At 42.7% G+C, this 21,311-nt stretch overlaps 1 protein-coding gene across 5 annotated transcripts in view; it reads left to right on the plus strand.

Moving 5' to 3' along the window:
• The window catches only part of STIM1 (stromal interaction molecule 1), a 174,623-nt gene that overhangs the window by 1,331 nt on the left and 151,981 nt on the right, over positions 1–21,311 (plus strand). For 2 of the 5 annotated variants that reach the window (XM_075061860.1, XM_075061861.1), the window contains exon 2: positions 1,198–2,859. In XM_075061860.1, the coding sequence (XP_074917961.1) occupies positions 2,751–2,859 (109 nt within the window). In that variant the 5' untranslated portion in view covers positions 1,198–2,750. Of the gene's footprint in view, positions 1–1,141; positions 2,860–21,311 lie in introns of those variants that run through there. The other 3 variants (XM_075061862.1, XM_032767114.2, XM_032767117.2) reach the window with 3 other exon arrangements.

Raw genomic sequence — 21,311 nt, forward strand, 5'->3', positions numbered from 1 at the left:
GTAGTTGACTGAAATTGGTGGAGTTATTTAGAGTAATTGCTTAAGGCCAGAGGTGTTGCTTTTTGGAAGGTTGTTCTTTAATGTCGATCTTTCCTGGTAGGTTAAACTTGGCAAATGTCGTGGGGAACCTAAAAAAGCTTAAGGGTGAAGCAAATTGCTAGAAATCACACAGCTACGGATAGCATGTGCTGGTGCAACAAACCCCTAATGTAAGTAGCTCGCTATCTTCCTTTTTGAGAGTCTGCACACGCATTCCCCTTGCTGCATGTCATATCCCTTGATAGGGTAAGGCAGCTATTGACCTACCCCCTTTTCAAGGTCCTTGCAGGGCTGCCCAAGGATTCAGCGCGGCTGGGGCAAAGCAATTTTGGGGGGGCCCCCTTCCATAAAAGAAAGTTGCAATATCTATAGAATACTATATCGTCGTGGGGGCCCCATGCAGGGCCTGGGGAAAATTACCACCATTTCCCACCGCCCCATTAGCAGCCCGTAGGATCATTGGCCATTGTCAAAAGGTCTTTTCCTTCTGAAGCGCTGGTAAAGGATAGACGCTGACTATAAACAGGAGCACCCTAGAGAATTATTTACACGCGGCTAAAAACATGCATCCCTCTCCTCACTTCGGGGGTGAAGTATTGTGGGCCCTTGCTGGGGGTGGGATGAGGGAAAGGTTAAGGGTTAGCCTGGGGGGAGCCATTGCTGGGGGGGGGAAGGAGAGAGAGGTTAAGGGTTAGCCTAAGGGGGAACCATTGCTGGGGGGGGAAGGAGAGAGAGGTTAAGGGTTAGTCTAGGGGGGGACCATTGCTGGGGAGGGAAGGAGAGAGCGGTTAAGGGTTAGCCTGGGGGGGAACCATTGCTGGGGGTGGGAAGGAGGGAGAGGTTAAGGGTTAGGCTGGGCGGGAACCATTGCTGGGGAGGGAAGGAGGGAGAGGTTAAGGGTTAGCCTGGGGGGGACCATTGCTGGGGAGGGAAGGAGGGAGAGGTTAAAGGTTAGCCTGGGGGGGAACCATTGCTGGGGGGATAGGGGGAGGTTAGTGTGGGTGAGACTATTGCTGAGGGGGAAAAGGTATTAAGAGTTGGCCTGGGTGAGAGCACTGGTATGTGGGGGAAGGGCTAGCCTGGGAGGAATTTTTAGAGGTGGGAGGGGTTCTGAGCAAAGGGACTAGAACCAGCATTAACGATACTGGCCTGTCCCAGGACACCCCAGGCCTACTGCATGAGAGCTGCCCCAGGAGCAACGAGGACTAATCCTGGGAGAAGCCAGGCCTACTGGATGAGCAGACTGTTCCCGGAGAAGCCTGGAGTTGATCGGTGCTAGACGAGTGAGAGCCATCCTGAATGCTGCTGGGATTTCTTGTGTTCTGCTTGGACGTACTCTCTTGGGGAAAATCCGTGATTGAATGGATGCTGTTGATTTGAACTGGGATAAAAGGAAAAAAATCCTTACGTAGTCTATTGTATCCAACAGGCCTGTGATAGGTCATCACTCAACTCTAGAAAGAGAGCTGTGGTGGAAATAAATTGGGCCAAACGAAGAGAAATTCTGGCAATTTTTTGAGTCAGAGAAGAGTTGCTGATAAAATAAAGTGATCTGGAAATCCCAATGATAAACTGAGATTTGCTGAAGTGCATAAAAAGAAATCTTGATCAAAACTGAGTGTAAACCAAAATTTGGATTAAATGGTTTAGAGGCTTTTTTGATTAAATTGAGAAATCTGCCTTGGGTAAAGATACTAATCCTGAGAGACAGCAGACAAGACAAACCTGTTTCAGGTGGTAAAACTACTGCAGTTTTGTGCTGCTGAGGTGGGAATAGAGGACTGGATAATGGGTGTTCTTCCACATTTTTTTTTTTTAAGGGAGTGCTAACAAGAAGCAAAGGAGGGGATAGGTTACCTGCTACCTGGCAGAGTCCAAGTCTGTTAGTCTCCAGCTGAATAAGGTGGCCCTGTTTGGCATGTTTTTTATATTTTGTACTGTAATAGAGGATTGTGGCCTGTGGGGCTTTTTAACACTTTAATGCTGGGTTTTTAAAAATTCTCTGCTTCTCTAAAAGAATGTGCATTAGTGTCTTCGCTAATATCTTGCTCTTTAAAAGCATCTAATTAAAATGCATGTTGTTTGAAATTTAAATTAAAGCATTAAGTTGTCACATGCACAGACATTTAGCTGACCAAAAGAAAATTATTTTAAATAAGTTTGGTTTATTTTAGTCTTGCTAAACGGTTTGGAATCTGCAAGTAGGTTGAAGCTATACTTGACTGCAAATAGTTAAAACTTGGATGCTGCAGCATTTTGAGCCCTAGAGACTCTGCTGGTAAATCATTCATGAAATTTTTGTTTTGTACTTTTTACTACCAAAAATGTTAGGTATATTTTGTCTTAACTAGTCTTTAAATACAAGACTTGAGAGAACTTTCTTCAGGGCTAGCGAGGCAAATTAAAATTTGTTTTATTTGGAGATAAATTTAATTGTGAGGCTGGTTTTTGGGAGAAACCATAGATTTAGGGCAAAATTTCAGCTTATGCTGGAGGAGGGGGAAAGAACCTCAAAGTATCTCCATCCTTTACTTCTGTAGCCTTTGGAATTAATCTGGCACCGCTCCTGGGATATCAGATACTTCACTTCCTACACCATTTTGGGATATAAAGGTGCAGAGTGAACTAAGAAACTCGAACATATCCACTGGGGACTGATGCTCAGGAAGAGCTGACATACAAAGGGATAAAGTCTGTAATATTATACAGAAATGGATGTGTGGTCAAGAGTAGCAGTGTGGATCCTGTGTGGTTTTCTTCTGCACCAAGGACAGGGGGAGAGGCCCCCAGGTACCCATTTGGATGAAACTGCAATTGCAGGTAAGGAAAAAGCTTCAGAAATGATCTGTTTTTATTTTCCTTCCTTCCCAGCGATGAGGAAAACATTAGAACTTACTGCTCTGTGAAACTTGTTGGTAGTCACAGGTAGGGCCTATATGCTGTTAGCTTTGATTAGTTCTTTGACAGAAGATGATCAGTTTTAGTTCATGATGCTTTAAATTTCACATACATTGCATGGGATTGGTTTGTCACATGGCGAAACTTAAAACGTTAAAGTTTTCAGCTTCTTCAGTAAGTGATGTCCTCAAGAATATATAACGTATTAGATTAGTGCAGACCCTGTAATAAATGACACACCCTGTTGGTGGAAAAATACTCATCAGTTTTGAGAATCTTGCTCATGAGTTAGATTCAACTGATATGTCAGGGAGTCAGGATGGCACATGGCGCTTTCTCTGAAACCCATTGCTTTCAGAGAGATTTAAAATGACTAAACAACAATCTGTTTATTTCAAAACGGATGCCAACTATTTACCAGCTGCAGATTGTTTCACTGTTTATTGTGGATACTAACTTCATCTGTTTGGGAAATTTCAGACTTAATGTAGTTTTTGGTTGTTTTTTTTTGTTTTAAAGCCACCTGCCCAATGACTGCAAAGAGTACTGTCCCAATATGTAAGGGTGAAAGATGAAAAGGAGAAATTGTATACTTTGCATAGAAAAATCACGAGTCTAAAAATATTTTTTCACTATTGTCCTATTGACATTCTTGGGGAAATAAGCATTTGATCATGTCTTGGCAGGGAGAGAGAATGATAGTATGACAGCTGAGTTTTTTGCTGTCTAGTCCCATTTCCCCCCCACCCGCCTCCAAATCTGTCTGTCTCAATCTGGTTTCCAATAGACAAATGTTGGCCTTGCATAAGCACTTGGCTCCTTTGCTGACAGCTTGATAGTCTCAGCAGAGGAGTAGGTCATTTTTTGGACTGATATCCTCCACTCCGAGAGATTGTCCCTGTATTTCAGGATTGAGGTATAGTAGAGAAATTTGTGCTGTTGCTGCTTTTACTGTCACTATCTGTAGCTAAAGAGTGGCCTTCAGTATTCAGGGTTGCCAGTCCTGCATCTTTCACCAGCACTGAATTCCAATGTGCACACAAGAGAATAGAAGGGAATCCTATGAGCACTGGGAGACAAAAGTATAGTTGATTTACATAGCAGAAAAAGTTGTTGCAAAAATGCTCTCAGGTTGGGTGCAGGCCAGCTTTCAACAACCGAAGCATAACTTGCCTCTTGAAAGCATCCCATCCAGCAGTGTCATCAGCATCTGGATGGATCCTATAGCTGGAGGTACCCAAAAGCATTAATTGCATTCAGAAATGGTTTGAACCTGATCAGAGAACTCATGAATGCAGGTTTCCAAATAAATACTTCATCAGTTAAGGAGTGAAGATTAGGGTCCCTGGAATAAATGGAGGAATGGCTGATTTATGAGTGTTGAGTAGTCTGTGTGTGTGTGTTAATTTTAATACTGTTATGGTAAATTTCACTTGTGTTAATAACCAATAATTTTACTTGATTTTAAAACTCTGTTACTAACAGTGTCAAACTCTTGGGACTCTTGAGTCCTGAGGTGAGAGAGAGAGCATGAACCTGGTACTTCAGAAAGGAAACAGGATCTCTGCAGTCCTTTTGAAACAGAGTTTGTGCCTTCAAGTGGAGTAATTTTTGAAGGCATTGCAGAAATGTGGCAGCCCTGGTGATTCAGTTTCTAACTTGCTTTTATCTCTAAATCAGAAGCAATCAAGTGCAGTGTGGGAGAGGAGAACCCTGTGAGGTATACAGTCTTTGGTGTAGATTACCTGCAGGCAGGCTTTCCCTTCTAAGGGGTTCCTATTCACTGTGTGTACTCCTGTCTGTTCAGTTCTAGTCTATATACAATTTCCATTTGTTTTTTGATAAAAATAACTTCAGATTAACACGTGGCACCTAGAAAGAGCACCATAGTGATTACGGTTCAGAAATCAGCATAGAGGTAAACGAGATCTGACTGGACTGCATAGACACATGTTGATACATAATAGAGATATTCACTCCCGAGGTCAGTAACTCATGGCATTTAACTACCCTGCGTGCGTTACTTTGTTGGATAATCATTGAAGGTTTTATTGTGCATGCCATACTCGGTTCAGAAGGCCCATAGCAAAAAGGCTCTTCAGGATAGTTTTTAACATTTGCTTTTTAGTTGTCGTAGTTACTACCTGTACGTAAGTGCAGAAGGCCCTCATACATCACATATCACTTTCTACCTCATGCAGTCCTCTGGAAACAGTCAGTATGAATCCTGTTGGCTGGATGCATAACTATACACTACCCTTATCATTAAATAGATGCAAACAATTTAGGACTACTAGGTTTTGAAATGAGACACAATTGTCTGTCTTTGACATGGCCTTTTTTTAATATTTAAAAAAACTGATTGGGTTGGTCACTTGTCATCTCTGTAGAAGGTAATGAGCTTCTCAGAAGCAGCAGGAAAGCAGTATACTCAGAAAGCAGAGGTGTGGGTGTTGGAACAATGGTTGCTGATTTGGCTCTTCCTGCTTTCAGAACTCTAGATTCATGTTCATGCCCAGGTAAATTACATGCTTTAACTGGATAGGGGTGTATGTTTGTGATTTCTAGGCTGTTTAGCCCTGAATTTAGAACGTGTGTGTGAGTGAAATGTAACTCGGTCTCTGGGAAAACCATGCTTCAGACTGTGTTCAGCTTGTAAACAATTGTTTTTGTGGGCATCTTTTCTCTTTGAAAAATGAACATAAGAACGGCCATACCGAGTCAGACCAAAGGTCCATCTAGCTCAGTATCTATCTACCTACAGTGGCCAATGCCAGGTGCCCCAGAGGGAGTGAACCTAACAGGCAATGATCAAGTGATCTCTCTCCTGCCATCCATCTTCATCTTCTGACAAACAGAGGCTAGGGACACCATTCCTTACCCATCCTGGCTAATTGCCATTTATGGACTTAACCACCATGAATGTATCCAGTTCTCTTTTAAACGCTGTTATAGTGATCATTATGAGATAATGATTAGCCTTTTCACATCTAGGTGTCTGGTTGAAGTCTAGCTAAGGTTGGTAGTGCTTGAGAGGCTAGTTGTCTGGTCACTTATGAGAAATAAATTGGCAGTGCTCTATAGTGCATAGATTTTTACAGCACGAAGGGACCAATATGGTCATCTCCAGTCAGACTTCCTGCATAACAAAGGCCAAACACCATCACCTAGTAATCTCTGCATCAAGTCCATAACTTCTGTTTGAGCCAGAATAGAAGCTTTAGTAAGACATCCAGTCTTGATTTCAAGACATCAAAGGTCCCTGGGTCAGTTGTTCTAATGATTAATTACCCTCATGGTCAAAATTCTCACCGTATATCTAGTCTGAATTTGTCTGGCTTCAGCTTCCAGCCATTGGATTTTGTTATGCCTTTATCTGCTAGATTTTAAAGAGCTCTGCTATCAGAAATCTCTTCCCTATGTAGGTACTTGTAGAACATAATCAAGTCTCCTCTAATTCTTCTCTTGGATAAACTGAATAGATAGAGCTTTGTAAGTCTCACTGTAAGGCATATTTTCTAGACTTCATATTGTTCTTGTAGCTGTTTTCTGAAAACTTTCTAACTTTTCAACATTCTTTATGAAGTGTGGACACCAGAACTGGACACAGTATTCCCGTAATGGGCTCGCTAATACAGTACAAAGAGGTAATACCATCTCCCTACTCCTCCTTGATATTCCCCTGCTTATACATTCAAATATAGCATTTAACCCTCTTAGCTATAGCATTGCACTGGGAACTCATGTTTAACTGGTTATCTACCTTTACTCCTAAGTCCTTTTCAGTGTTCCTGCATTCCAGGATACAGTCCCCCATCTCGTAAGGGTGACCTGCATTCTTTGTTCCAAGACACATGACCTTGTGTTTGGTTGTATTGAAATATCTCTTGTTCAGATTAGAGCCCTGCGATCTGACCTGAACCCGAGTGGGACCCTGACTACAAGTGTCGGGTCTGGGTTGGGTGGGAAAAGAACCAGACCCTCTCAACATCAGATTAGGTCAACTCTCCTCCTCCTGCCCATGAGGTCTGCATGGCAATGACTCACAGCTGTATGCCCTGCTCCTGGTGTCCATTCCCCTCCTCCCCCTTCCTGGTGCATGGTGCAGAGCGAGGATGCCACTGCACATATGCAGCAGGGGGCAGCGAATGGCAGGAGCAGTGTGTGTGCAACTGCCAGCGTGTGCTACCCTGCAGTCCCCATGAGCAGAAGGCAACAGCGGTGGCAACTCCGATTCAGGGAGGAGGGGGAAGGTTTGGAGTTGGTTTGAAAAATAATGTGACCTGGTTGGGTCGGGGTGGACTTAGGTCTGGGTCAGGCCTAAAGATTCAGTCTGATCAGACCTCTAGTTCAAATGTATTGTCTGCAAATTACCAGCAATGAAAAGTGTGCAGCCTCTTCACTTTGACTAAAATCCATCTTCTGTTTCTGTCTTCATGTTAATAACAGGTGCCTGTGCGTTATTCTGGCTTGTGTTCATACTATTTGAAAGGAAAAGGCTATGACCTCCTGTTTCTGCGGGGAGAAATGCTGGACCTTGGTGGGATGCCTTGTGTGAAGGGAATAAGTTTGTTCCTCCTTATGGCATTGCCCAGATAAAGTGAAGATCCTTGCTCCTGTTAACATATTGTTGTGATACTCTTTGAATAACAGCTGTGGTAGATAACATTCAGAAAGTACAGCGTCTAGTCATTCTTTTATTAACTGAATAGCTAAATTGTAGTTGCTGACTTATACACTGCTTCCTCCATTTCTCTACATTTCCTTGGAAACTTGCTGGCTGTGGTCTGGAAATCACTTGACCAGTGTTGTAAAGTTCTCTCTCTCTCTCTCTCTCTCTTTCTGTGGCAGGGATGTGTTGAAAGGAAAGATCCCAGTGTTTTGTTACTGCAGTAGGATAAATGCTTTTGTCATGGGCTAGGGGGTTTTTCTCCTTGGCTGTTTCCACGCCATAGCAGTTAGTTGATGTATTGTCCTCTGCATGAGTCGCACTCCGCTGCATTTGAAGGTAAATGGAAGAAAATACATTTTAAAAGTCCTCCCTTATTTTCCCAACCCCAGGAGTGTCACGGGGAATGTGCTTGAATAGAAGCTCCCCATAAGCATTAACTACACTTTCTTGGGATCCTACTCAAAAGCCTAAGCAGTTTTTTTTGTGTGGCTCCACTTAACTGTTGTTCCAACAGCTTGAGAACAATTTGCTGCTCTATCTATTGGTTACACAGATAGTGAGCTGAGACTTCTATTTTTCTGCTTAACTTTGTTTTGTTATCTCATTCTCTCATCCCGTTTGTCTGTTTTGTCCATCTGTTGTGTTCTGTCTGACACCTGGACCATAAACTCTTTGGGGGTAGGGACAAGCATCTTTATTGCTTGTCTGTACATGACTTAGCACAATGAGGCCTTGATTCTTGACTGGAGCTCTGAAGTGCTACCAAAATACCCACAATAAAAATGAATAGGATGCCAGAGGAGCAGCTTGAAAGCTTGTTGTCAGGACCACTCCATGTTTCTAAAGTACCGGTCTAGAACTGTTTATCCTAGATATCTTTAAGGCAGGGGTCCCTAACGTGGGGCCCGCGGGCATCTTAGTGCGCCCACGTACTGGCTGGTGGACGCACATCCGCCGAGATGCCGCCAAGAAGCAGCATCATCCAGTGGCATCGTGCCAAAATGCCGTCAATCACAGTGCTGTAATTGACCAGGGTGTCTACACTGGCACTGCGGTCCTGTAGCCCTGGCACAGAAAGTCGTACACCCTCTCATTGGGGTAATTTTTTTTTGCAGCGTTGCAGCTGCACAGTTTCTGTGCACTGAGTGGCTTGGCAGTGTGTACAGCTATGCATTGTCAATGGAAAAATCTTTGGCATATTGAAAATGTGGGAATAAAATACATTGAGTTAATATAAAACCAGACTAGCTGAGGTACTACTGCATTGGTTCATTTTTATATTCAGTTAATCCCCCCATATTTAAATTTAAATGAAGCTGCTGCAGAACTTCATCTGTCCCGCGAGGGTGCCACAGAATCCAGGAATCTTGCTGCAGAATTTAGATTCAGTTTACTGTAGAGTACACAGGCCCTTGAGATAAAGCAGAAAGCAAAGATAAGTGAATAATGTAAAGAAGCAAAAGAATATGTGAAGAGAAATGGCACAAGTTGTATTGCAAGATAAGAGAACTGAATGGGACGTGAGTTGAAGATATCAAGAGTGAAAGACAAGCGCAGGCAAAGTAACTGATGATGAACAAGCAATGAAAATGAAAAGTATTTTGAAGAGCTGTACAGTGTTCAGAACACAGTAAGTGAAATGGTCTCGGAGAAGCTCTCCAATACAAACAACGGAAAGCAGATATGGGAATTCTTAGAAGTAGTAAAGATCTTGATAGAAAGTTTTGAAAAAGGAAAATGTGCCAGGAAGTGACAACATGAGTGCACAGCTGTTGCAAACAGGCAAAGTACTCACAGTAAAGTTGACGCAAAAGCTGTTTAACAAGATTTACAAGGAAGAGTGAGTGCTGAGCGAATGGAGGAAAGCAGTAATAATACCGATTTATTAAAAAGGGGATAAGTGAAAATGCAGTAAATAGCAAGGAATCAGCTTATTGAGTGTTCTAGGAAATGTATTCAACAAGATATTGCAGAGGAGAATGAAGAAGTATGTGGAAACGACATTGCAGAGGAACAGTCTGGATTTAAACCAGGATGAAGTAAAATAGATCAGTTATTTGTGATAAGACAGGCAAGTACATCATTGGCGATCTCTTGAGGTCCCTCATAGGTTTTATTTTTCATGGGTTCTTTGGTGACTGACGAGTCCAATATTTGAGCCACAGGGTCGTTGGCAGATGTTGCAGGTGGTGTTGGAAGACAGAGTTGGGCTACGATTGCTGCGTGATAGTTGTCCATCCTTTCTTTTCTGGTGTTTTTCTGTGACCAGGGCAAGGCGATTTTTGTCAAAAGTGGACGTTCCCTGTCTGACAAGTCTTTGCCAGTAATCCCTATCCTGGGCTGCCGTCTCCCAATGTGTGGTGTCGATGCCACATCTCTTGATATTTATCTTGAGGATGTCTTTAAAGCATTTCTTTTGGCCTCCCCGTTTCCTTTCTCCTTTGAGTTGGATGTACAGCAGTTGTTTTAGTAAGCATACATCAGGCATGCGCACACAGTGCCTGCTCCACCTCAGCTAGTGCTGGATAATCAAGGCTTCAACACTGAAGATGTTGGCCTCTGTGAGGACACTGACATTAGTGCGATGATTCTCCCACTGTATGTTGAGGATCGTCCAAAGAAAGTGCTGGTGCTGACATTCCAGGTTTTTCAGGTGTTTTCTGTAGGTCACCCAAGTCTCTCAGCCACAGAGGAGAGTTGGTATTACCACTGCTTTATAAACTAAAAGTCTGTGTGTTCTGATGATGTGATTGTTAAACACCTGGCGAGACAGTCTGCCAAAGGTAAGACTGGCTCAGTGGATTCTGTGCTGAATCTTGACATCTGTGTCTGTCGTCTGTGAGAGATGGCTACCAAGGCAGGCTAACTATTCTAAATTGACAAAGAAGAACTGGAAAATGTAGTCCTTCCTTGCTGGGTCTGATGATTGACCGGGCATTGGCTGGTGGAGAACTTTTTGTTTTGCTGATGTTCAGAGTTAAACCTTAGGCTTTTGTAAGCTTCAGAGAAGCAATTAAAGGCTGTTTGTAGATCCTCCTTTAAGTATGCAACTGCAGCACAATCATCTGCTACTGTTGCCGATATTACTTTAGTTCTGGCATGGAGACGAGAAAGGTTGAAGAGGTGGCTGTCAGTCCGATACTGGATGCCAGTGCCCTGTGGTAGACGGTCTTGGATTAATGTTTTCATAGCTGCTAAGAAAATGGAGAAAAGGGTGGATGCCAGTACACAGCCTTGTTTTACGCCAGTTCGGATGACAAAGGGCTTAGAGGTAGAGCCACTGCACAGGATGGAGGCAGTCATCTGGTCGTGGAGGATAAATTTGCTTGGGCAGCCAAACTTTGACATCATTTTCCACAGAGCCTCATGATTGACAGAATTGAAGGCTTTGGTCAGATTGATAAAGGATGTATACAGCTCCTGACACTTTTCCTGGATCTGCCTGGCTGTGAAAATCATGTTGGTGGTGCCTCATGATGGTCTGAAGCCACGCTGGGACTCTGGAAGTACTTTTTCTGCAAGAGGAAGCAAGTGATTCGGTAAGATTCTAGCAAGGATCTCCCTAGCAATGAAGAGAAGGGCAATACCTCAATAATTGCCACAGTCAGCCCTGTCTCCTTTTTTGAAAATGATGACAATGTTAGCATTACGTGAGACGACAGATTTCTTCAGTGGACCAGTTTTTGAAAAGCAGCAAGTGAAGCTTGTTAGTGTTTCTCCCTCCACTTTCAGTACTTCAGATGTTATGCCATCAGGACCTGGAGCTTTGTTTTTCATTTGTTTAATTGCTTTGCAGACCTCCTCAAGTGTTGGTGGTTTGGCAAGAGTTTCCCAGATCGGGTGGTGAGTGATGGAGTCAATGGTGTCGTCAGTCACAGTTGAGTCTCGATTTAGAAGCTTTTGGTAGTATTCCTTCCAGTGCTCTTTGATGGATTCATTATCTTTAAAAAGGGCGTTACCATCTCTGGTATAAGAGGTGTGAGGCCACATGAGCTTGGTCCGTACAGGGTCTTTGTCTCTCAGAAAAAGCTCCACATATCCTGTCTGTCAGCGAATGTTTGGATTTCTTTTGCTTTGTCCTCCCACCATTTGTTTTTTTGATTTCTCGGATCCTCCTTTGAACTTCAGTTTTGAGCTGATGGAACTTTTGACTGATGGAAAGAGCTCTACTTCTGACTGGATAGTGGTTGGTTTTGCCAGTTGCAGAAAGCTTTTCTCTTCTGGTCCAAAAGCACTGTAATCTCACTGTCGTTGTCAAACCAGTCTTGATGATGGCGGGTAGCAAGGCTGATGGGTTCCTTGCAGCCCTCATGTATAGTCTGTTTTAAGGCTTCCTAGTCTTTTTCAACACTTTTTTGTTATTTCCAGGAGTGCATATGCTCAGTTTTTCACTCAGGAGTGTTTGGAAGCTCTCTTGGTACACTGAGGATTGAAGTCTTTGGATGTTGTATTGCCCTCTGTGTGATTTGGATATTGTATTGCTTTCTGTCCTCTCTTGGATAGCTCAGAGAAATAATAAGCTTTGTTTCTCCCTTATAGAGATATAAGCTGTATTGTGTTCTTTAACTTAATTGGGGTAAATATATTTTGCCTTTCAAACATATTAACTGAGTTAGTTCATAGTAAAATAAAACAAACTTATTAACAATAGGACATAGGTCAAGTGATGCCAAGTGAAAAATAAAAGTAGTGATGCAAATAAGTGAAAACACATGTCTAAAACTTAATCTAGCAAAGTACAGGCTTTATTCAGGATGCTGGTTTCCCCTGTCTTCCTAGGTGAAAGATCTTTACCTAAATAGGTTTCTCACCTATATTCAGTTACCAGAGACTTCAGCACCTCTACCTGCCTTAACTGAAGGACTCATCCTTTTCTGCTTGCAAGAGAACTGTTCCCTTGGGTCTGTCTAGTGATGGATGCCAAATATGGCTTCTTTCTCTGCTTATATTTTCCAAAATTCGGTGACCTTGTTTCAAGAGGCAGGATGATCTCATGCTACTGTTTTCCTTCTTGTGGGCTTCTTATCCCCTGATGATTTGAATTTAAATGGGGCTTCCATTGTTTTTGGTTTTGCTTAATTTCATTGGAGACGGGTAGGCAGCTGTGATGTTCCCTCCTGTCTGGGAGAAACTTGTTTCTCCCTTTGTTTGATCACAGACTGTAAAGCATAATATTAATTATCCATAATTCCTTATGTAGTGTTAACACATGGAATTCACAGATATTAATCACTAGCGTGTCTCAGGCTTTCATAAAAGCCCTCTTTTATATACTTAGGGCCCTACCAAATGGACCATGAAACCTGGTCTTTTGTATTCTTTTACCCTTTACTGTACAGATTTCACAGGGGAGACCAGTGTTTCTCAAACTGGGGGTCTGGACCCAAAACAGGTACGCAGGGAGGAGGGGGTTTGCAGGGTTATTGTTGAGGTGCCGTAGTATTGCCACCCTTACTTCTGCACTACCTTCAGAGCTGGGTGGCTGGAGAGTGGCTGCTGCCTCGAAGTAAGGGTAGCAATACTCTACCAGGCCATCCTTATTTCTGTGTTGTGGGCGGTGGGAGTGCTGCCTTCCAAGCTGGCCTCCTGGCCAACAGCTGCCGCTCTCTGGCTGCCCAGCTCTGAAGGTGGTGCAGAGTAAGGGTGGCAATACCCCAATAACTAGGGTGACCAGATCACCACACTAAAATATAGGGACACACTGGGATGCCATGAGCCTCGCCCACAATCCACCCCCACTCCTCTCAGGCTCTGCCCCATGTCCCGTCCCATCCCCTCCTCACTCGCGCTCTCCCCCCCATGGCCTTCCTCATCCCCCAGCCTGCCGCTGGCTTGCTGCATCCCTCAGTCCCCCACCCACCGCTCGCCTCCCTGGCTCTTCAACCCGCCGCCCACCACTCATCCCTATGGCGCTGATTTCCCCTCTGCTGTGTGGGTGCTCGCCCACCCCCCCTCCTCTTTGCCCCTTTGCTCCACCCTCGCTTTGCCCCCATTCCACCCCCTTCCCTCAAGTCCCTGCTCCTGCCCTGCCTCTCTGCCTCCTCGCTTGAGCTTGCTGCCTACCTGCTCCTCCCCATTCTGTCCTGGAAAGTGCTAAGCACTGCTAAACAGCTGTTAGGCGTCAGGAAGCACTGGGGGGGAGGAGTGGGGACACGGCGTGCTGGGGGGAGTAGGGGAGAAGGAGGCGAGGAGCGGGGAACTTGGCTGCAATCTTTTCCTGTGGGTGCTCCAGCCCCAGAGCACCCACAGGGTCAGTGCCTCCCTCCCACTCGCCTCCTTACCTGAATATCGGGACAAATGGCATCCTGGTCATACATTGATCAAGAAGTGGGACAAAAGGTTAAATATTGGGACAGTCCCAATTTTATCGGGACATCTGGTCACCCTAACAAACCCCTACCCTCCCCCTTTTTATCAGGACCCTTACAGTTACAACACCATGAAATTTCAAATTTAAATATTTGGAATAATGAAATTTATGATTTTTAAAATCCTCTGACTGTTAAATTGACCAAAATGAACATGAATTTGAGGGCCCTATTTACAATACAGTATACAGTCCGTTGATTCAGTTGCTTATCACTTGAGGTTCAGCCCTCCTGTCTTATTTAAATAGACTGGGCTGGTTAGAGAAACAAATACACATTTCTTTGTCTAAGGCAGACTGTGCTTTTGCATTGTTTGCCAAACACATTTTAAGAATATAATTCTAGCACATATTCATAACTCTCTGTGCACAGCCTGTGCATATATACTGCAGAAATATTAATGATCAGTGAATTATTAGTTCTCCAATGACATATTGCATGACACCTTTTAGCTACAGATTATAACCATAGTGAGTTGGGGTACACTGAATTGGTGAGGCCAGCTGAAATTCATTACCTGATACCAGTGATCCACTTGCCCCCCCGGCACTGAGTTGCTCTTAGAGTCACATTGTATATGATATATGTATAAAAATCCAAACCAAAATGTACCTCTACACACACCTTTCCCCCAGGAAGAGGATGAGAAAATGAGCATGTGACAGATGTCAGTCACGTCACTTAATGCATTACTGGAAGGTGCTTTGGTGATGAACACCGTATAAGAACCTGTATAGAATAAAGTAGACCACATGATTAGCCTGAAAATTATGTGGCCTACTAGCGAAGTGGTGCATAGGGAAGATACAGGGTCCTCTGTTCTGTGTTCCGCTCTTGCCCATTCGGTTTGTGTACAGGCAGCAGGTTACATAAAATCCCTAGGTGCAGTGCCTTCATTCTTTGCTAAGTGGCCACAGCCTTTACTTCTCCGGGCAAGAGACAGATCTGCCTCTGGGCGTGTTAGCGCTTGGGCAGAGATTGCAGGGGGGTGATCTCTATTGTCAGGTGATGAGAGAATCTAAATTATTTTGTTTCTAGAGCTGTTTGCATGTTTCATTGCAGAAGAGCACAACATTACAGCGTCATTCCATCGGGAATTATTTTTTAAATAAGGATATTTACCTTGAGGCTCTCTGTGCCTCTTGCAGTTCCAACTCTGAGGCTGGGCTAATTAAAATGACAGCAGGCACATATCCTCTTTATAGCTCATAAAGCCCAGATCTAGTGGAGAGGTTACCCTTTTACTGCTTGACTGCAGCTGGTGCAGAACTTCTTTAAAATAGAGGTTCTAAAATCGCACCATGTTTATTTGCACTGAAAAACCTGCTGAATTGCTTCATTAGTCAGCTATACTGTAAAAATAAAGCAAGATGTTGGAGAAATGAAGTCCTGTGCAGTTCAGGAACAAGCTTGAAGCTTGGGCTAGTCTGTATGGAATAAGGTTATTTCCTGCCCCAATCCTGGGATGAACTCCAGTTCGTTAGAGTGAATTTTAGGTTCTTCTCCTTTCTCCGGCAAGAGCAGCTCATTTGGCTGAGCTATTAACATCTTGACCATGAGAAGAGAATATAAGGCAAGTTACCTTTTTGTTTTAACTGATTTGAATACTTGCTTGACTCTCCAAACAGCCAGAGAGTATGTGGAAGACAATGTGTGATATTTGGCAAGGTTTTAAGGGTTTAGAAAGTAGTTTTATATTTAATTAGCCCCTGCATTCTTCTCTTCTATTTTCACCCATGTGATATTCCAGCCTATTCTGTAACAGCTGACTCTGATCCTTGGGTATCTCAGTCTTTCCCTGAGCACTGCTGCATTTGTTACCCATATGAACACTGAGAGTCCTCCGGCTTCAAATCATAGGGCCTCTTGTGGAACGTGGCGCACCATGGTGACTGTTAAGCTTTCTGTAGGAGTTGAATCTTGGTCACTGTGGTAGAAATGTGGCACTGAAGGCTTCTGCAAGTGTCGCTTTTTGACTATCTTCTTAAAACTAGGATTTGGCCCCTGAATTAAGAAGGGCAGATGGTATCTCAGTACATTATATTGAAATGTCAGGACCGGGTTCACCTGTGGGTGAGCAGATCCAGAGGCTGAATGTCAGGTTTGAAATGTAGGTTTTTCTGCAGTGGAACGGGAGCGGTTTGTTGGGATGAGGATAGAAAGTTACAAAGTGAAGTTCCCTTCTCTAGAATAGGTGGTAGAACTTGTGAAGAAGCTACAGGAAGTTTCTGAAGAGATTGTATTGTACATCCATTTGTGAATGAGCCATGCATATGATTTGGTTATTTTATAAATATGAAGTAATGTGCACGGGGTTGCTTTGGATGTATGTCTGCTTGAATTTTGGGTCCATCCCTTGTGTACTGTGTTTTTCCACCTTGGGAAATATATTGGTTCATTATGAGTGGTCTGAATTTGTGCTCAGGCTTACTTTAGGAACCACTGGGGATTCCGTTAAGTTCTCTGAGCAGTATACGTCTCTTACCTTTATTGAATATTTATGTAGTTGACCTTTGCTGCTGCAAGCTAACTTTCCAGACTTGTGTGAACCACTCATGCAAGCCTAATACTCCTTTCAAAGAACAGTTTCCCTGAGGGGATAGTTTCACATAGGGTGATCAAATAGCAAGTGTGAAAAATTGGGATGGGCCGGGAGTAATGGGGTGTAATAGGGGCCTATATGAAACACAGCCACTAATATCAGGATGATACCAATAATAATGGAATGTCTGGTCACCCTAGTTTTACATGCTCCTGGCTCTGCTGTCCCCTTACCTTTGATGTGGGGGCTCTGAAATTGTAGCAGGTTGTGCTGATTCCAGCCAGCTGGCTCTGTGTGGAAACTTAAGAGTGAGAACTTGATAGGACACAGTGATGCTTGTTAGCAAATATACATCTGCATCCCACATGTCACAATAAATGTAAATAACATTGTCTTTTGAGTACCTCCCACCTCTTTTCTTGAATGAGAAGAGTGTTAAAAACATCGGTTGAATTCATTATTTCAGGTTTCGAGAGTCAGTGCCTGAAATTCTGAGGTTCTCAGTGGATAGAAACATAATAAACACATGAGAACTTTAAGAATGTTCAACATTCAAATTATAAATGAGCTGCCTTCTTGTTTGTACAGTTTGCTCATTTTCTTGTCAAGCTCAGCTTTGTGCTGCAGGAAGGGGAAAAATAGTTCAGGATTAAAGCTGCTAAGCAATGGGTATGTTTAGGGTTGTAGCAGTGCCAGTGCAGTGATGATCTGTCACTCAGTGAAATGTTAGACTTCCTTCAGGAGGGGGTTAGATGCAGCATGTGACCTAATGAAGTAGGTCCCTCAAAAGCTGATTGTCCAGTTAACATGCGTGTCCCCTTCAGCACAAGTCATCCTACTTGCTTTACCATTTGAAAGATGGTTCAGACTGGGCTGTATTAAAGAGGCTTGGTGCTCCCCTTCCCCCAAGGGGGCCATCTTGATATTTAGAACTGTAATATAAAGTCTGTAGTATAGCTGTGAAGATAACCTTCAAGATATGAACCAGATGTAAACTGACATGTTATTTATATAAACTGATCCCATTCATCTGATGTATTAACTCTGCAGCCTAACAGTAACAAATAATTCTCATTATTACCTCTTTCACTGCTGATCAAACCATGCCAGAAAGAAGGCAGTCCTGAAGATCTGCACAATCTACTGTGAGTGGCACCTCTAAATTAGTGGAACTAGGAAAAGAACCATTACTGTTCTCTTCCTGCCTGCTCCCACTATACCGTTGAGCTATAGAAAACACAGGATTTTAAGGCTTTTGAAACAGAGAGACTCAATTTTAGCTGCACATTTCTTTTATCAGCTTCATGATATCTTGCTGGATACTAATTAGTATAGAAATACATCTTTTTGGTAAAACCTTAGTGTGACATTGTCTAATTAAAATATAACCATGCAAATCATTATTGCTACCACTGCTATATAATTGCAGAAAGTATTATACAAAATATAATTCATGGCCAGAAAGGATTAAACAGCTTGCACGCTGACCCAAAGCCAACCTTTAAAGACATGTTAGAAATGTTACTTAGGGCCATTGGCTGCCAAATAGGCAGTGATTTTCAAATGTTTGTAGTGGTGACCCCTTTCACACAGCAAGCCTCTGAGTGCGACCCCTGCTTATAAATTAAAAACACTTTTTTATATATTTAACACCATAATAAATGCTGGAGGCAAAGCGGGGTTTGGGGTGGAGGCTGACAGCTCGCGACCCCCCCCACATAATAACCTCCTGACCCCCAGTTTGAGAACCTATGGGCTAGAACTTTGAAATGCAAACCTATGTTGTTAGAAGTTAGAGGTAATATTAATTGTGTGTATCTTTAGATGCTACCCATGTAATCGGACAGTTCCTATCTGTCATTATGGCCACTAATTCAGAGATCAAAAGGGAATATTAATATTTAGATGAATCTTTTAGTGAAATAATGTCTTGTCTATGTCTCTTTTGAAGTTCGTAATAGACTGCCTAATGGATAAATTGCCCTATGTTAATTTGTGTAACTAATTACTAGTGGTGTTTAGAAAGCAGAAAGTTCCATCAAAAGCCTATTTACCCAGGGCTGAGGTCAAGTGGATGCTAGAAAACTACTGTTAGGTCCTGATTCTATCATCTCAGATCTGCTTGAGGCTTCATGCAGGGGAAGCTTAGGCCATAAGGACTGAGATCTCAGTTCTAACTGGATCGCCCTGGAATATAAAAATTGGACGATAACTTATGGACTATTTTTGAAAGAACTCTTTGCAACTACAAAGCTCACCATCTCTGCTATGGATCTGAATCTTAAGAATTGAACTCATGTCTGTATGTATATTGATCTTTTAACCATATTCTCTCTCTTGTTTTTTAATAAGTGTTAGTTTAGTTAATAAGAATTGACTGTAGCATCTATCTGGGTAAGATCTGGAATATTCAATAACCTGGGAAGTAATGTGTCTGATCCTTTGGGATTGGTAGAACCTTTTCTTTTATACCAGTAAGTAAGATTTTCAGAAATCATCATATTTGACTTAGGTACCTGGATGGAGGCCTGAGGCTGGATCACTTTAAGGGAACTGTGTTGTTTGGAGTTCTGTGTAACTAGTAAGGTAATGAAGCTGGTTCATGCTGGCTTGGTAAATCTAAGTATTGGAATATCCACCAGCTTTTTGGAGATCGTCTGCCCCATTCTTTGCAGTTCGCTCTAATTGATTGATCACAGCTGGTCCCCACTGGGACCCTGCCACACTTAGAAATGGACATTAGAAACGGCTACAATCTTCCAGGGGTTATATCCCTTTCTAATTAAGTTCCTGGATTTGTTTCCTCAACCTGCCATTCAGCTGCCAGTCTGTCCAAACTCATGCAGATATAAGGGGAGGGAAGGAAGGTAATCATGTTAATAACAAGCTGTCTTTCTTTTTTAGATGCATTGAACAGTTACTAGTTTTTGAAAGCTGTTCAGTACATAAGAAGCTGGACATGGGAATAACACCTTAGAATCATGACTGATACTACTGTGTAATAGACATAAACCTGTAAGAGTCCATACATGGTTTAGGGGTTTATTTGACACTGATTCAAGTTCACCCTGGCCCATCCGATCAGAAGATAGCATTGAAGTGTCACTAGTTATTTCATCTTCTTTCCTGATGAAATTGTAGGTTAAATCGCAAACCCATCTGCATTGTGAACACTTTTTTTTTTTAATTCTGGAGAGGGTCTGAAGAGAAAATGTGGTATTTATCCCCATACCTTTCATCCAAGGATTTCAAAGCACTTTCAGAACATTAATTAAACCTCATCTCTTCCACAGGACTATATATGCATCACTTCACCAGTCACTAAAATGCAGCCATCTCTGGGAGAGATGCAGCAGATTTAAACAATGCATAGCAGTGTAGGACAGAAAGTAAAAAATGTTGTAGTCAAAGTGAAAGCCCACCGGCATCACTTTAAATATCCAATGTTCCTTGGAGGTTTCCTGTCCATGTACTAACCTGGCTTATTTTGTAAAATTCTGATAAGACCACAGTGTAATGTAATATGACTGTGGCCAATTTAGTAAGGGGGCTAAATTATCGCCTCATGTGATCAGCTTCTTCCCCATACAATAGATCATGTCAGATTTGTTGTGTCATCGCTATGATAAAAAATTCTTAGCATGTGTCCATATTGCAGTCTTCAGATGAACTTGAGTAAAGGGACATGGACCCGCTGTAGTGAAACTCCTGAATATTGATGCTTCTGTAATCCCCCAATCCATATTGATCTCTGTTCTGTGGGAAAACAGTTGCTTCAGTAATATTCCCATGCATTTCTGGGACTTTATGGGTTATATCCTCCTGCCAGCAGGTGGTTATTGTTAAAAGACTTCCCCAGTTTTGCCTCTCAGCTCTTGATATAGTGTTGTGGGTTTTTTGTTTTTTTTTTAAAGCTTTGTGCTTTTCAGCAGGGGTTGCAGCCTCAATGTGTTTTTAGTGTGTTTTCTTTGACTCATCCATTTCAAATAGTTTGGTCTCTTCCAGGCAATACTGTAGGTTATCTGAGGTTATTCTCTACGTTCTCAAAGAATATGAACAGAGGAGGAGAGGTTTCAGATGGTAGAGGATAATGTGAAGGTTCTCTGCTTGACACAGAAAGTGATGATTTAAAATTGCATGAAAGCCCTGAGCCTAATGAATTAATGTATGTAAATGACATGCAGGAGACAAAGGTGGACTTGAGGCCACAATAGATAGTAGTACAGTTGTCCCCACAGATAAAGGAATTTCTGAGCTGGTATTGGAGTCCAAAGTAAATTCAGAAGGGAAGACCATTGGAGCTTCCTGATTGAGTAGACTAGACATACTGTATACCCTGTTGGCAGTGTGGGAAGACGTGTGTGGGCTCACCTTACTGTCTAAAAGACATGACAGTTGGAAGTATCTTTTCCCACAATTGTGGTAGAAACAAGAGCAATGTTTTTGGCTCTGCTAAATTTGGAAAAGATGTCATAGAGCTCAGCAGCAGGGGGAAACATGGAGCAAACTTCTCTCTGCCCAGTGTAATAAACTATTTACCTTTGATATTGCATTTAGGTGGTTCTCTCTATCAGAGTGCGTTGGTTTAATCATCTGCTAAACCCCTGGAAATGACTGATCAACCCACACTTTCAACAGCTGTGCTGACAATGGGGTGTGGGGGTGGGGGTTCCAGTTGCAGACCTAATTGCATTCATGTAGAATTGCAGATTGCATGGCTTCAAATTGAATGGTTCCGTTTATCGATTCCAGGAGAGGCAAGTGGTGATAGGTTTAGCCTCACTACTGTCAG

The sequence above is a fragment of the Chelonoidis abingdonii genome, chromosome 1 (genome assembly GCF_003597395.2).
Source record: "Chelonoidis abingdonii isolate Lonesome George chromosome 1, CheloAbing_2.0, whole genome shotgun sequence".
Taxonomy (NCBI): domain Eukaryota; kingdom Metazoa; phylum Chordata; order Testudines; family Testudinidae; genus Chelonoidis; species Chelonoidis abingdonii.